At 45.4% G+C, this 17,571-nt stretch overlaps 1 protein-coding gene across 2 annotated transcripts in view; it reads left to right on the top strand.

Moving 5' to 3' along the window:
- The window catches only part of DSE (dermatan sulfate epimerase), a 258,865-nt gene that overhangs the window by 212,323 nt on the left and 28,971 nt on the right, over positions 1–17,571 (top strand). For both annotated transcript variants that reach the window (XM_078648808.1, XM_078648809.1), the window contains exons 3-4: positions 535–788; positions 13,509–13,748. In XM_078648808.1, the coding sequence (XP_078504934.1) occupies positions 535–788; positions 13,509–13,748 (494 nt within the window). The remainder of the gene's footprint in view (positions 1–534; positions 789–13,508; positions 13,749–17,571) is intronic.

Raw genomic sequence — 17,571 nt, forward strand, 5'->3', positions numbered from 1 at the left:
GGAATATGCATTAGTTAAATGTCTTTACAGTGAATTAAGACGATCGTCATTTAACTATCACATGGTCATTTATTGTAGCTATTGGTGTTCAAAATCAAAATTATGTCAGCAAAGTTGGGCGACATGCACAGTTTTTACTTCGTGGAAAGATGCAGAGTTTATGAATTTTACACAATGTCACCTGCAGGTATACTTTACTGCATAATGAAGATCCTGGCGGGCTAATTATTCCAAAAACATACTTTTCATGGCATATTTCTTTCACCACTAATTAAAATGAAGTTATTTGCAATTTAACTCCCACAAGATTAACTTAGATTTAATCTGTTTTTTCCAACTTTCCAAAGTTCCCAAACTTGACGAAGAATCAAAAAAATTCGGAAAATTTGAGGTAGCAAAAGTTCAGTAATTTCACACTCCTCTACTCAAAACTTGGCATGATTGTGACCCTTAGGGAATGGTTTTGAACATATGTGTTCTAAAGTGTAAAAAACACACGCAGGCGCACTCATCTATATATTTGTCTTTTGGCAGGTTAGTGAAGGATGCCCCATGGGATGAAGTCCCTCTTGCACATTCATTGGTTGGATTCGCCACAGCATATGATTTCCTGTATGACCATCTTAACAAGACTCAGCAAGAAAGGTTTCTGGAGGTGATTGCCAGTGCCTCTGGATATATGTACGAGACGTCATACCGCCGTGGATGGGGGTTCCAGTATTTGCACAACCACCAGCCCACCAATTGTGTTGCCCTGCTGGCTGGAAGCCTTGTCATGATGAACCAAGGTTAGCAATTATAAGTAGGGTTCCTGGTTATATGGTATTTATTTTTTTGACATTTTCATCTGTATTTATCCATATTTTTTTTTGCTCCTTTTTTCTGTATTTGTCCAATTTTATTTTGTGTTTTCTGTATAAATGAAGCTGCAATGGGTATTTTTTCACATTAATTTGATTGATAAATGCATACTCACAGTTGAATGTCCAAATGGTTTCAGCAGTATGCAGGTCAATAGCATTATCTGAAAACACTTGTAGAATAGCATAAATAACTAGCGATCTGCACTAAATTAAGCTTAGGAAATCTAATGTCTTTTTAGGGTTCGCGCCCTGAGTTGCACTGCGCAGCAGTGCTCGCGCAGGTGAGAGTCCTTTTGTCCGGGGTTTCAAAACGGACCCTGGAATCGCACACGCTCGTGCGTGTGCTTTTCCTTTTGGGTTCCGCTATTGGGCTTTGCGTGCGTGTTTTTTTTTAAACAGAACACGCAATAGGCCAAAGGCAGGCGCATTGCTCCGCCCATGGCGTTTTGGTGTCTGTTACACGCACCAAAGCCCATATGTTTTCAATTATCGTGCCCAGACACGGGCGCGATAATTGAAAACATATGCCTCGCAGTGGGGCGCGCTCACCACTCGCGGGCGTTTTTTTTTTACATTTTATTGCTGCTTGTTTTTTAAGATGCGTCTTCTAGACAGCGTGGGAAACTGGGATTTAAAATATCCAAAAGCCCTGGGATCGTGAATATATATACTTGGTATATGACTCTAGCATTCGGTGTAAGTTGAAGACGTTGCTGCTGAAGTAAAGACGCCCCCTGTTGCACTAATGCAGTGTACTGGGACGAGCCTGCAGGCAACAATTCATTTATTTTGATTGGGGCTGCAGGAAGCTGTTCACGGTGCCACTGGCAGGTGGCACCCATTTTTACCAACATTAGTGCCATTGGTACTGTTTAAAAGTTAGAGGAATGTGAAGGACGTGTGTAGACTTGTTCTGTATTTACCTGGAACAGCATTCCACTTTCCCCTCGCGTCTGTCCCACGCCTCTTCCGCGTTTGTCTGTGTGATCGGAACTACAGCAGCCACCCCTGCACTTTCCTGGCTGCCCTGTCAGTGGCCTCGAGGATGCCGGACCCCTCCCCAGGCTGTCAGGGAGCTCAAAGCTGCAGCTCCCACCCCTCGCCTGCCTTTCCCTGGGTGTCAGTGAGTTCGGGATAGCTGAACTACCGCTCTTCTAACCTTTTTTCTAGTTGCCCTGTATGTGAGCTCAAAGATGCAGCGCCCACCATCTCTTGCCCTCTCTTGCTACCCCGCTACTTTGTAGACTCCGACCGGCGTGCTTTCTCGGCTCACGAGTCAGCCTCGGTACTCAAGCGCTGCTGCTGCTCCTCGCCAATATTCCCTTTTCCTTCTACGTCACACTTTGTGCCCCTATCGGCTGATACAGCCCGACGAGCCCAGCGGCCTCTGAAGACGTGCATGGGACGAAAAACGTATGTGGGCTGTTCTTTGATTCAAGTTTTCTCAGCAGACTGATGACATGCAAAGTCATGGGTCTTTGTCTAAAACATAGGCCTACCCCTCTATTCAGAAAGATTCAGAGCGTCCTTGCATCTCGCGATAATATTTTATGTGTAGAAAGTTGTCAGCACAGTACATTGTAACTCAGTCTTTTAGTCACTGGCACTTTGATAATTGTACTTAAGTTTCAGTTTTCTCTATCTAACTTTGGGCCTACAAGTTCCAGAATGCAACATGCTTTTGACTAATCAATCAACCCACATTTGGCTAAAGGAGCCACACTTGTGTGGCTAATAGGGAGATAAAGATCATTGAGCCAGATATATAAAACTATCAGGGCACAAGTCCTAAAACAAGCATTTGCAATGCAATAGGTCTCGCATTATTAAAGTTTGAACTATTGGTGTAGCATTATTTAGCAATGCCAATAGCTCAAACTTTAATAATGCGAGACCTATTGCATTGCAAATGCTTGTTTTTATCTCCAATTTACATCAATTTATCTCCCCCACCTCTCATTCTGTACACATACTGACCTGGCATTCATGAGTCACAGTAGAAGAAATCATCCAAAGAAGACCTATTTTCTGTATTGTTCTATATTTAAAAATAAATACTGACAGCAAAATAAATAGTTTTCTTTCTGTGTTTATCTGTAAACATCTGTAAAAACGGAAAAGTGGGAGCCCTCATTTAAATCAGACTGGTAGAAGTCCTCCACTGCCTTTAATCCAGCTGGTACCAATGGTACTCATTGGTTGCAAATGTACCCAAAGGCAAGCAGATTAATTTAAGGGTCACTGAATGTTGATGTGTTCCCATTTGTATCCTTTTTAAAAATGTTATTCACAGTCATTGATTAAACACTGATTTGAACCTTCAATATATTATAGTGATGGGACTTCCTCTTAGATCGTTTATACGAGTCTTCCGGTTATGTGTGATAATTATTGCACACCAATCGACACTGAAATGTGTGGAATATTTTATGCATGATAATCATTGCATATTTGGTAGCTTTGTCCCTAAAACAGAGCATGATATAAAGATTTTGGTGCTATCAGCACCAGAATACTCATGTCCTGGGTTTTACTGACATTGTCCTCCTGATAGCTATCTTCAGATTTGACCTGCTGAAATGTATGGAGGGGATTCTGTTTCTATTGCACTCAGCATGTGCTGGATGTGATAGAAAATGCAAAGCTCTCTGATTTGTGTGGTAGAGTTACCGTACGTATATGAAGTTAATCGGTCATTCTTTATGAGGGCCATAATCTTGTAGTTATCTTCACCATTGCTATACCATCTCACTGTGGGCGGGAAGGTCCCACCCACACAAGTTACCAAAAAATGTATAGAAATTACTCAGCAGTAGGTATCTTCGTTAGTTGTTGAATTGTTAACGACGTAACTCTTCTCTGGCAATTAAGCGTAATCACCAGAATTAAAATGCAACTTCCTGTAGATTTTGACCAATTTGTCAAGATAGCATACCTTTACATTGCATAAAGTCAAAGGGTTTGTGGACCATACTATTGTATGTATATTATTTTGTATATAGTGCAGCCAGCACCTTTACCTCCCTGCCAGACATTTCGAGTTGATGCTAGTAGGCATTGTATTTAGTTCTGGAAACCCTTCGAAATACACCATAGAAAGCGACTCCCTCCCTCAGGAGAGGAAACACAGTCCACACCTAACTACAAAACGCAGACAGGAGACCCCCCCCGAGCACTGGCGTAATGAAAAGTGAGGGGGCCTCCCTGCACGGTACTTAGGGGGGCCCCCTCCGGGCTCAATCAGGAGCTCTCCCGGCCAGAGTTCAGTGCCAAGGGGGCCCCTTGGAGCTAGGGGCCCCCCCGCACCGCGTGGGCTGCGGGGGCCTGTGTTACGCCCCTGCTGCCGAGGGTAGGAAAACAGCCAACAGCAACATCTGCAATCCGAAATGACACAGGGAGGTAATTTGTCACAATTCAATAGTAGCGTGTGATATATACCCCCCTTAAATGCAAAAGCTTAATACTCGCCTAATGCAAAAGTCACTACTGCTTCATATTCTGAATCCCGTTTTTGCAGCTTTCTGGATCAATACAAGAAAGGATTAAATGCCTCAGACAACATTAAGAAGATGGTTTAGAAGAGGAGGGCGAAGAGCCAGAGGGCGGAGCCTAGGGGACTCATAAACGGGAACCAGTTAAAGCCAGTAAAGCCAGGTTGCAGTCAAGTGAGAAATTAAAATGTGAACCCAGAAGAGTACATAATCACCTAACAGATAAGAGAGTCCTAGACAAGCAAGAGAGGCAAGGAATGCTTTTTCAGAAAAAGAGATGGGCAGCAAACAAATCTAGGTAGGAAGGAAGTTAGAAAGACATCCCTTCCTGTTTTAGCTTGCCTTTTAATGGCCCCTTCCTTCTCTCTTCTTCCTCCTGGCTCTCTCTTTGCTCTGGCTGGCTGGAGGATGGGGGTAAAAACCAGCATCGTTTCCAGACAAGGCATGTGGAATTCCTCTGTAGCCCGATCCAGGGATTTATACCTGGCTGCTACACTGGGACTGACCTACTTTTCTGCCAATTGCTTGTTTTTGCCCATGTGCCAGAAACTCCCCACAGTGGACAGGGTTCCCAAGAATGTGGAGTACCAATGCACTGCAGTTCATTGTACAGCCCCGGGCACCTGGAATCCATACCCACCCTTCACTGTGCTACTTCAAATGTCATCAGCGTTTTACGAGGAAGTAAGAGGAAATAAGACAGAGGCCTGTCTCCCTGTTACCTGCTCTGTTCTTGGTCCTTGCAGCCCCCTCTTTGTCTCTCTCATCTCCAAATTCCACCACTCTTTCCACCACCACCTTAGCATCACCACCCTACCACTATCACCGTATCACAACTCTACCAAAATCACTCTACCACCACTACCCTACCAACATCCTACCACCGCTTCCACTACACCACCCTCCTACCTCCAGCTTACCACAACCGCCACCCTACCCCCACCACCCTATCTAACCCTCTACCACCCTACCATCCCTACATCCACCACCCTAAACACCACCACCCTTTGAGCCTACCACCATCCATCCAGCCACACCAGCCTACAGCCACCCTACTACCACCACCATCTAACCAGTTCTAGCAGCCCCCTCTTTGTCTCTCTTCTCCAAACTTAGTGCCACATGTCACCCACTCTAGTGCTACCCTCCAAGTGTCACATAGTGTCCGACTGAACATTAGGCACCACTTGTGTCTCCTCCATGCTTGCTGAAGTGAAATACTGTCTACATGAGCGCAATATCAGCAATGGTGCTTGTGTGCATCGGACGGCTCCAGCGCACATGGCACTTGAAATCTCTCTGGTGCGGGCACCGGGGGGGATTTCCTTTATTCCAAAACAGCCTTTGGAGCTGGGGAATCGCTTCCCCAGCACCCAAGGCTCTTCTGGGTTTCCACTATCAGCTCGCACGGCGCACTGACGTCATTTTACTGATGGGCTTGTTTCACTTTCACTGCCTATGTGCTCGTGGGGCTATCTCAGACCCCCAAGCACGTAGGCAGATGGGAAAGGTATCATTTCCAATGGTACCCCCCATAGTGGAGTTCTGTTTGGGGATCGCCACAGGAGGGCAATCCCCTAGCAGGGATCAACCACTAGACACCAGGGAGGGGGGAGTGGCCCCTTGGGCAAGGTCCTTTGCTCCCTCCAAATATTTTGGGCAAATTCAGTCTCTCCGTCCCCCCTCCAGGGGGGCAGAAGGGGGCAATAGCCCCCAATCTGTCCCCCAGCCTAGGGGGGTGGGGCAGAAAGCAACTAGACACCAGGGATTTTGTATTCATATCAAAGAGGGGTGGAGGCTGCCTACAATGGGCCAGACCATGCCCCCACCCAAATGTAATTATTAACAGTCTTTCTGCCCCCCGCGGGACATATGGGGGCAATGGCCTCCAATCTGTCTCACTGAGAGGGCAGAAATCACACTAGACACCAGAGATTTTTTTAATGTAAATTTAGGGGTGGGGGCTGCTCAAAATGACTAAGCCAATGCCCCAACCCCCAACCAAACTCAACAGTCCTCCGCCCCCCAGGGGGGCAGATGGGGGTTATTACCCCAGTCCTCCGCCCCCCAGGGGGCAGGTAGCCCACTAGACACCAGGGTTTTTTTTAAATAAAAGATGGGTGGGGGCTTCACACAATGGGCAAGACCATGCCCCCACCTAAATTAAATGCCAAGCAGTCTTTCTGCCCCCCTCCCCGGGCGTAGATGGGAGACACCAGCAACTGTGGTATCATTTTACTCTGGAGACAGAGGGGAACGCTAGGTGTTAGCAAATTTGTGCCGGCGCAGTGATCCCATCCAACAATGTGATTTTTTTTTAGCTAAATTTGAGGTTTGCAGGGGATTCTGGGTAAGAAAACGTTGGGGGATCCACGCAAGCCACACCTCCCTGAACTCCTCTGGGTGTCTAATTTTCAGAAATGTCTGGGATTGATAGGTTTACTGCCGCCTCTGCTGCTACTGATGACAACGGACAGCCAATCCTTCAGCGGCTGCAGGAACACCTTGATGCTCAGCAGTAACTCATTCATATTCAGGCTCTGCCGAAGGACTCTGTTCCCCATAAGAGGAAATTGACGTTTGAGGAGGCCAACAACCCCCCAGTGCTTTCTGCTCCTAAAAGGCCCAAAAGAGACAACAGGGTTACCTCTCCAGGACCTGCTGCTCATAATCCTCCTCCTTCACCTCCCCCTGTTTCTCCTGTGTTGCCTTTGAAGTCTCCACAGCACTCATCTTGGGGTTCCTCAAACTTGGGGGCGGGGATAGTCCTAGGCTCCCTTGTGAGCCATATGACCATCATGACCCACAGGGCCCAGAACCCCGGGACGACTATAATATAGATCCCCCTGCAGGTACAGATCCAAACCTTTACCTTGTTAAACCCTGTCCCCAGACGATGTTACTTCATACCATGAGGTTCTACATAGGGCTGTCACTTTCCACAATGTGTATTTCTTGTGGAAACCCTTTCCTCTACCCAACACTCCTCCAATACCTACCCACGCTCAAGGAGGTCCTTAAACCAGCCACGCAGATTTTCAAGGAACCAGCTAAGGCCGAGTTATCACGCCTAGAGAGAAAGTGTAAGTCCTCCCCCAGTGACCCTTCATACAGTCATTTGCAGTTAACCACAGACTATCTGGTTGTTCATTCAGCCAGGAAAATACACTTACACACAGGGCACTGGTGATGTGCCCCTGTCTGACCTGGAAAGCAAGAAGATAGATCCTGGGAGCAAGAGAGTGACCGTGCAGTCTGCGATGCAATGGCAAATCGACAATTCCTTAGGCTTAATCTCCCGGTATGACTGGGACCAACGGGATCAAATGGCAGACTTGGTAGAACATCTCCCAGAACAGTATCGCAAAAAGGGACAGCAGTTGGTAGCAGAAGGAAAGGTTATTTATAATACCAATATCCACTGCGCTCTGGATGCCGCGGACACAGACGCTCACGGCATTAAAACAAGCATCCTCTTGCACTGACATGCATGGCTACGTGTTTCAGGGCTTAAGCCGGAGATCCAGTGGCAACTCTTGAATGTCCCATTTGATGGTCAGCATCTCTTTGGCCATCATGTTGACGAGATGCTTGACAAAATAAAGAAAGACACCGATATGGCCAAGGACATGGGCGCCCTTCAATGCTTACAGTTTTGTGGCACATCCAAGACCCCCGCTCCAGAAACCTCTTCCACCTTCACTAGGCCAACGCAACAATCCCTCTCATGGGGTTACTACAGGGGTGGATACATGAGGGACAATGGCACGGGCAGAGACAAGGATGCAACCCCAAAAGCGAGTGCCCCCGTCCCCCAAAAACAGTGACGCTCTTCCATTCCCCCCGTATTTCACAACACCTGTTGGGGCAAGATTGCTGGGGTTTCTACCGCACTGGTCGGAAATCACCTCAGACTGTTGGATTCTAGATATCATACAGGAGGGATATTGTCTGGAACTCACATAAACAAACCCAAACACCCCCCCAACAACACAATCTATCCAAAGAACATTTGCAATTTCTTCGCAAGGAGGTGCAAGTTCTCCTGTACAAAGGGGCCATAGAGCTGGTTCTGCCTTAACACAGCGGAAAAGATGCATATTCCCAGTATGTTCTTAGTTCCAAGAAGGACAGCTCTCTCAAGCCCATCCTCGATCTTAGGCCTCTCAACAAATACTTTCTGTCGGAGAACTTTCACATGGCGACTCTATAGGACATCATACCATTACTGCAGCAAGACAACTTCATGACCGCCCTAGCTCTGAGGATGCCTACTTCCACATTCCCATCCACCCAGCACATCGTAGAAACCTAAGGTTTGTGGTAAGTGGACGGCAAGATCAGTTCAACGTGCTCTGATTCAGGGTTACCACAGCTCCAGGGAGTTTTACCAAAAGTCTAGCAGTGGTGGCAGCTAATATCAGGAGGAGTGGAATCCACGTGTTCTTTTAACTAGACACTCAAGAGCGCCACACAACAACTCTCCCTAGCATACACTCAAACCATAATGCACACCGTGCACAGTACGGGCTTCACCATCAGTCTGAGCGAATCCTACCTCAAACCCTTTGAAGCACAGCCCTGCAAGAGTGCAAGCCTTCCCTCTTTTTCTGCCAGATCGTCAGGTGATGGTCAGAACATTGATGCATTTCTTGCATAGCTATAGTCCCTCATGCCAGGCTCTACATGCGCCTGTTACAGGAGTGCCTAGCGGCACAGTAGTCTCAAGCAGAGGGTCATATAAAAGACCCACGGCTGGTTTGGGGCTGCCCACATCACTCTCTGCAGTGGTTCAAGGCAAACAACCTCTTACAACGTGGACCCACCCTGGACCTAGTTCCAAAGGAGACCATCACCGCGGACGCCTCACTCACAGGTTGGGGAGCACATCTCAATCATTTCACTGTTCAGGGTCAGTTGTTGTGGTGTGACTAAAACTGTTCAAATAAAGAAAGACACAGACTCTTCTTGGCAATGCAAACACGGCTATTTACTGTCGAGACAGTCCTTTCTCACACACAGGCAGGCTGCCGGTCTCTCTCAAATTGCTCCTTCAAAGGCAGATCTTTTTATACACATCTTTCACAATACCTTATTACAAAATAGCAAATAATAACTGATTTGCAGGTTACAAATTGAAGACAGAAAAACACTCAAAAGACCTGCAACCCCATAAACCCAAACTCTGACCTAATACTCGTGAATGGATGTGTATTTGTGGTGAATGTAATTTTAGTGGAGTGTGTGCATTTACCATTGTGCACCTAAGACCTACGTGTGTTCTAAGCAAATTTTATTTCCTGCACCCATTGTCTAATCAGGTTACGATCTATTTGAAAGCAATGTGTGTGCCAGTGATCCTGTATGTTAAATCCATAATTAATTTCATGCTTGCTAAACACCAGTTGGCCTTTAACTTAAACTCTTTCAAGTTACCTAATCCATTATGTCCACAAGTGAACGATTCACCTTTCTCTTGTCAGCGCGACATTTGGGCCTAAACCTTTCACCATGTATAGCTTTGTGCTTTCTCCTAGTGTCTGTTCTCACGCTATGTTTTTGCTTTTCACATTTTCTACTGTGTGTTCAAATTTTACATTTCCTACAACATAGTGGACCTCTGGCTAACAATAGTTTCACACCAATCTCCCAGAACTGCTGGCCATTCAGCTCACTCTTCGTGCTTCTCACTCTCTCATCCAAGGCGAGACACTCCCGTTATGCATGAGTGCCATGTTCTACTTACAGAAACAAGGGGGCACACATTCATCACAGCTGCCCAGTGTAGCCCAGAGCATCTGGCGGTGGGCGATACATCACAGAGAACATCTGCTCATTCAAAACATTCCCAGGGTGGATCATGATCTTGCAGACCTGCTCAGCAGGGCACACTAACAAGTCTGTGAATAGGAACCCCACCCTCAGGCCCTAATCCAGTACTTTCAGCATTGGGGATTCTCGCAGATAGATCTGTTCGCCATCCCTGAAAATGCAAAAATGCTCAACCTTTGTTGCCAGGTTACCACACTCGCAGTCCATGGGCAATGCACTATGGATGTGTTGGTCAAGGATATTTGCCTGCCCTTTTCCATCTCTCCTACTTCTTCCGTTTATGGTCAGGAGGCTGAGACAGACATCCCTCATGCTCATCATAGTTTTACCAACCTGGGCACGCCAGCCATGGTACTCCACGCTGCTAGAACTCTCTCTAGTTCCCCACAAGAAGCTCCCCAAAAAGCCAGACCTTCTGATAGAAAAACCACGGCACTCTCAGACACCCCAACTCTCAGCAGCTCAATCTTGCGATATGGCTCCTGAGGTTTTAGAGTTTGGTTGCTTTAACCCTCCAGAAGAATGTATGCCTATTCTCAAAGAGGCATGGAGGCCTACTACCAGGGCCTGTTACGCAGCCAGCTGGAAATCATTTGTACATTATTGTCTTCCTAAAACTATCAATCCTCTCATAGTGTCTGTAGAAGACATTGTTTGTTACCTCCTTAACTTACAGAAGTCAGGATCCGTCTATACTTCTGCTGCCTACTTACAGAATAGGCAACATATTTCACTATTCAGAATACCAGTCATTTAGGTGTTCATAGAAGGCCTCAAAAGAAGGGTTATTCCCCCTGCTTCTACTCCTGCCTGGAACCTTAACATAGTCTTCACTAGACTCATGGACCCTCCTTTTGAACCACCTCACTGCCCACTGCAATTCCTGTCCTAGAAGGTGGCTTTTCTTTTAGCCATCACTGCCCTAAGACAAGTTAGTGAAATGCACTCTTTTTCCTTGGAAGAGCCTTTCTTTCAGGTACATCAGGATAGAGTGGTTCTCAGAACCAATCCAAAATTCCTCGCTAACATAGTTTCTAGTTTCCACCTTAACCAGGCAATCGAGCTGGCAGTTTTCTTTCCACACCTACAGACTGTAGCAGAACACGATCTGTACACTTCAGATGTCGAAAGAGCGTTAGTGTATTTTATAGACAGAACAAAACCTTTCCGTAAGACACAACAACTATTTGTGTCATACACCAAGCCACATAGAGGCTGTGCTCTTTCCAAGGCAAGTGTTGCACGTTGGATGGTTAAGTGCATACAGACCTGTTTTGCCAAAGTTAAAAATACTCTACCCATCCCTCCCAGACCTCATTCCACTCAGAAGAAAGGGGCGTTTATAGCTTTCTTGGGCTGACATATCTAAAGCAGCTACTTCGTCCACCACTCATACCTTCACCAAACACTACTGTGTGGATGTCCTGTCCTGTCCTGTCAAGCTTGAGTTGACCAGACTGACCTACGCATACTTTTCCAGACTTCTGCAACGTCCACAGGCTTGGCTACTGCTTAGGGAGGATTCCTTTACAGTCTACGCACATCATGTGTATTAACAGCTACACATGCCACTAATGGAAAATGTTACTTACCCTGTAAGTATCTGTTTGTGACATGTAGTGCTGTAGATTCACATGTGCTCACCCTCCTACCCGGTCGCATGAGGTTATTGCAGATATTGTTTTTCCTCTTATGTTTAATTTCTTTGCAATGCATGGTCATCTTTACTATATTCTCTCTGCTCCATCTCTAATGTCGCCCACCGTGCGGGAAAAAACAATCTAACAATGGAGCCGAAGCCCATACGCAATACCACTAATAGGTGAAGTCACTAGGTCCTGTGTCTCAAAAAAGACTTCTTTTGAAGAAAAACAGGTTGTACATGTCAAAACACAACACTTAGTGGCAGAAGTAACATTTTCCATATGTATAGGTTAGTGATCCAACTTGTGCTGCCGTCATGCATTGCTTATGACCTCACATATTGGATCACATGTGACATGTTAAGTGACATCATTGATGACATCTCAAATGACACTTTGCTGACATCACTGATAACATCATAATCACGCATACCATAGCATTACATTGTGTACACTTGTGAAATAATATAAGCCCTGAAGGCAAGTGTGGTTGTGCATGTTGAAAATGATATGGTGCCCCGTTTACAAACCAGTAAACTTTTGGGTGCAAGCAGTACTCTATGTTAAGCAAGGTAAAGGCCGAGGGCACCTGATGGTGGTTGCAGTGCCATGGCTCAAAGTAGGTTATGACTTAAAGCCAAAGCCTGTTGCAAACAAATCTGAGAGAAGACAAAACTTAAGATAACAATAGGTTATCCATCAGGGGACATCTGTGCACATGCCCCTATTGAATAGTTGTAATACAGTGCTGTAGAGAAAGTATGTAACTAACAAATTTATAAGATGTGAATGTTTATTTCAAGAACTTAGCTGAAGTTTTGAGCTTTACAGATTGTTGAATGATGTAGAACCTAGTAGGTGTGACACACGCTGAAGGGGGTTCACTCGCAATTGAGTTGTAAGCATGGCTGTTAGGTTGTAGGCCATTGTGCTCATCTCAAGATTGTGTGTAGTGTACTTTAGCAAGCTATGGAGGTTTGGCCAAAGGGTCCGCCAGGAGGTGTTTAATCAATGGTAAATGCATACTTGCTAACCTCTTGACTTAAAATTGTGGGTCATATAAAGTCCTTAGGAGGAGGATCCTCATAAGGTGAAGAGTCTTTTTGGAGGGTGTTAAAGAGGGCTGATCTGAACCTGTGTGTAGGATACGCCATGCTCATGACTATTCAAGGATGTCATTTTATGTACACAAACAGGGGTAATATAATCCCCCGGGAATGGGGAATTACCAAACTTTCACGGCCCTCGCCAATGCCAACTGTATCTGCAGTGCTAATTGATTACTGCAGATTAAAGGTTTTTGCTATATCAATTCTGCTTTTCACCATTATTTTAAATGCTCTTATAATGTTAGACCCATAAATAAATCTTATGATTTTGTGAATGTTATCCAGTATTCATTACTGAAAATAGCACTTTCGTATGCATTTTTAAAGTGTTTTTGGGACAAGAATTGTAATTGATTAGAAATTCCTACTTGGAACTGATGTCTGTGTCATGTATTTTGTGAAAGCTTGGGCGAGAAGATTTTTTTGAATTGACTAATTGAGTTGCTGTAGACATACATCCTTGAAAATTGTGAGAGGTTTTGTAATTTCACATCAACCTCTATGTGCTTTTGTTTCAGTCGATGGCGAGAGCTTTTGTAAACTGACATCAGCCTGTATGTTCTTCTTCAGGTTACCTCCAGGAATCGTACACATGGACCAAGCAAGTGCTATCGATCATGGAGAAATCTATAGTGTTGCTCAATGATGTCACAGATGGATCGCTTTATGAAGGAGTGGCCTACGGCAGCTACACCACACGTTCCCTGTTTCAGTACATGTTTCTTGTCCAAAGGCACTTTGACATCAACCACTTAAACCACCCCTGGCTCAAACAGCACTTTGCCTTCATGTACAGAACTGTCTTGCCGGGTAAGAATCATTGACTTACTGTTTATTTTCCTAAGTATCAAACCTGAGAAAAACATCATCATAAAATGTTAATAGCTTTAGGGAAAAGAATTTGTAACCACTCTAAGAGGCTCCTTTCTGAGGACCCAATTCATAAAGGTAAAGTTAGACTAAAAGTGTAACTTAAAACCGAAAGTTTAACTTTACTACTTTTCGATATTCGCAAAGGTAAGTTACTACTAGTGACTTTATTTCATCCTGAAGATAGTGATCCCACATCTTGAACTCTATGCACATTTACACTGCCAAGCCTGACCTAAAAAAGACGGTAGAGGACTTGTGAGTCCAAGTATCTCAGCCTAGGTGCATCGAAAGAAATGTATATACAGTGTAAAGGTAGAAATTGCTTACAAAGCCATATGGGTCAAATAATTTTGCATTTACCTTCTATATTTCTAATCACTCTCATCAAGAACCTCGGGTGTTGAACCTGCCCTGGCTCTTATTCACGCCCTGAAAAGGCTCCCGACCACGCATAAGCTCCCTTTATCACAGGCCCTCTCTAAATTCTTGCATGTATTCCAGTTGAGGTTTGGTGGCATCTTATAAATTCACGTTTTAGGCTAGAAGCTGATGGCAAGTTCCATTTCTTGGGACAATGGCTGACTCTACTTGCCACTGACATACACAGTTACCACCTGAGGCCTGGATTATGAGACAGCTGGAGTGCTATCCCCCCCTTGATTCTGATTTGACTGGGTGTGGATTCTTACCTTGTAACTGCACTTCTGATTGCCCACAGAAATTCCTCTTACATAGCGGTAATTTCTGTGCAGAAACCGTCCCAGAATCTTGACTAAACAACCTGGAAAGAAACCGATAATTCTGAGACCTGCATATTAGATCACATTTCAGGCCCCAAAAACTGTATTTGCCTGGTGCATGAATACTGCCCTTTTACTGTAATTCCGGCCCTGGTATTTCGATACCTGCTGCACTGTGCAACGTGTAATCGGGCCCCTAGTATGGCAGGTAAACATCCTTTACAACGCAACTTTTACCACGCAGTGCCTTTACGACGCAACTGTTACAACGCATGTCATTACAACGCATAGCGCTGGGGGGCGCTCTAGGATAGGGAATAGATTTAATTTACTATCCAACACCTTCCCTACTATCCACGGGGACTGGAGTTGGAATAGTAAATTAAACTATTCACTATCCAGCACCCCTTAACGCTATGCGTTGTAACAGCATGCGTTGTAAAAACTGCGATGTATAGGCATGCGTGGTAAAACCATGCGTTGTAATGTCGTACAACCATTATGGCATGTTTGCACTCATGGAAAGTCTTGAAGTTCGCTTAAAAACGATGAAGCAGCAATCTCGACCGTTCAATTTCTCCCCAGCTTGTCAGTTTCACTTCCAAAAATCAAATTATAATTCTGGGAGGGTGAACGTGGTCTTTGTGTCTGCCTGGGCAAGTAGCATGCCTTTGTGGCCATTCATGCCTGCAATGACTTGCTACATGCAGTATTTCTTGTGTTTGTTATTAAAGTGTGATGTTAAGTTTCCTTCTCTCCAAAACATTTCTACACTGGTTTTCATGCATATACATGAAGAGTTCTATAGTAGTGTCTGGCCTGTTCTCAGGGGCCTGTGTGCCTCCTGAGCAGTTAGCCAATCCTAAAGACATTTATTACTGCTGTTCTTGTAAACCCAAGAAACAAGCACTACTGAAAGCCCACTGAATTGCCAAGAACCCACCCTCCCCCACCTCCGTGGCTTTGGCTGCCATGGGGTAGTAATGTTGAATATTAAATGCTTACTATTGGAGGATGCTTTAGGGAAGAAGGTCTAATTCAGGAAGCACAATAAGCTCAATCTGCAAGCATTGTTCTCCCTTGAAGGAAACGTTGAATACTTTATTTACATTAATACAATGTTCACAATAACTGTAGTAGGTTTTATAGATATGGGAATGCATTACCTGGTACACTGTACCTTCACCATGCTTCCCAGGGAGGTGTGTGCTGTTCTCAGGGATCAGGCATGCAACTGTTGCATTGAGTGTTCTCAGCAGTATGATTACATACCTGTTTCAGTCTTTGGTTATCTAATTTCTATGATTTCTTTCTTGCCAGGCATTTGTAGGGCACCCCTTGGTCCATGGCAGAGTTGTCCAGTGGTTGTGCAGTGTTTGAATCAAGTTGCAGTTTCTGTTTAGAAGATGGGGGAATTGAGCAGCATTGATGAAGGCACATGCACTCTCAATCTTGGCCAGCCACTCAACAGGGACCTTGCAATGGCCTATTATCAGGCCATTAATGTGTCACATGGTCATTGTTTGCTGAAGAATCGCGTGCACCAATGATGCAGCGACAGACACAGAGACAACAGTTACCGAAGAAAAGTGCACAATGTTTCTGCAGCAACAGATACACAAGCATCACTTGGACATTGACCGCTGAAGAAAGGTGTCCAATGATGATGCAGTGACAGCTAGAAGGCGTCAAAGAGGATCTGGATAATGAAGAAAGATTCTTTCTGGATTCACATGAACTTCCTGTGCTGAAGAAAGACACACAAGTGAATGTAGCAGGAGTATTGCCTCTGCGACCTATGGCCATCAGTGAACCCAGAAAAACACCTTTAACAGCGTCTCTCTTGATTTAAAGAAATAGCGGGGTAACCGATACTGAATTGGCCAAGCCCATAATGAGTGAAAGAGCCCACAGAGATGGAGGTGGGTGTGCTCCTGCAAGGAGAGTGGCAACATAAAGCCCATGGAAGATTCAAGAGGATCAGTCAATCTCAGTTTGAGCAAGGAGGTCAGAGGCAAGCTAGTTGTGCGCGGTCCTGTAGGTTCTTAGCTCTGCTGTTCAGGTCTTTGGGATAGGAGAAATAAAAATCTTCCCAGGTTGTCAGCCACAAGGCACATCCTGGAGGGAGAAGTGGTCATGCAGGCAGGGTTGGATTGGAACATAAAATAAAGTGGCTCCTCCATAAGCGAACCAGATAGCTAAAAAGCTGGGCCAAGTTTGCAAATTGGGACACTTTTGACATGTAAAGACAAGCTGTATAAGTGCATGGATTTGAGGTGGCTATGGGTGACATTTTTCCTAATAGGGAAATCAACAGTAAAACCGGCCCAGCAGATATCACAAAAATAACAGCTGCAGACTTACCTGTCTGACAGGTCCTTTAGGGCACTGGCAGTTTGCCCTATAGGCCAGTGGCCTAGCAGCAGGCCACTGGTGGTCAAATTCTCCAGAGTAATCTTGGTCCCAGCAATCCATAGTCTCCAGAAGCAAAGAAAATGGAGAGGACTTAAAGGGACCATGACCTAGACTTTTGGGCATGTCACAGGTAAAGCACACTGCCCTGATCTGCGCAGCAGTGCACCTTTAACTTGGTGCAATAGGGGGCAGACTGGATTGGTGCATCTGATCAGAATTAATGTGCTGCTCGCAGTAAAGCTGCAAACTCATACCTACTGGGGACGGCACATCAGTGAAAGGTGTACCGGCTGTTCCAAAAACCCCTTTCACTGTGCAGGCATCTACCTGGCATGCATAGGAAAGGGGAGCAAAGATCCCCCTGCTGGTGGGTCTGTTGACTATCTACAGCCACCAGCATGGAGGTTTTCTGGGGGTCCATAGTATCCCGTTCACCCCCTTTCCCAGGGGTGACCTCTTTGTGGCACACAGGCTCCTTCACTCCTGTTCCCACTTCTTTAATACCGCGCAGGCAGGGAGGCAAATTGTTCCCCCATTTGTTTGTGGATAGGCCCCCGTTGACATTACACTGTTGTTATGTGTGTGCTGGCGCGATCTGTATTACA

Source organism: Lissotriton helveticus, chromosome 6 (genome assembly GCF_964261635.1).
Source record: "Lissotriton helveticus chromosome 6, aLisHel1.1, whole genome shotgun sequence".
Taxonomy (NCBI): domain Eukaryota; kingdom Metazoa; phylum Chordata; class Amphibia; order Caudata; family Salamandridae; genus Lissotriton; species Lissotriton helveticus.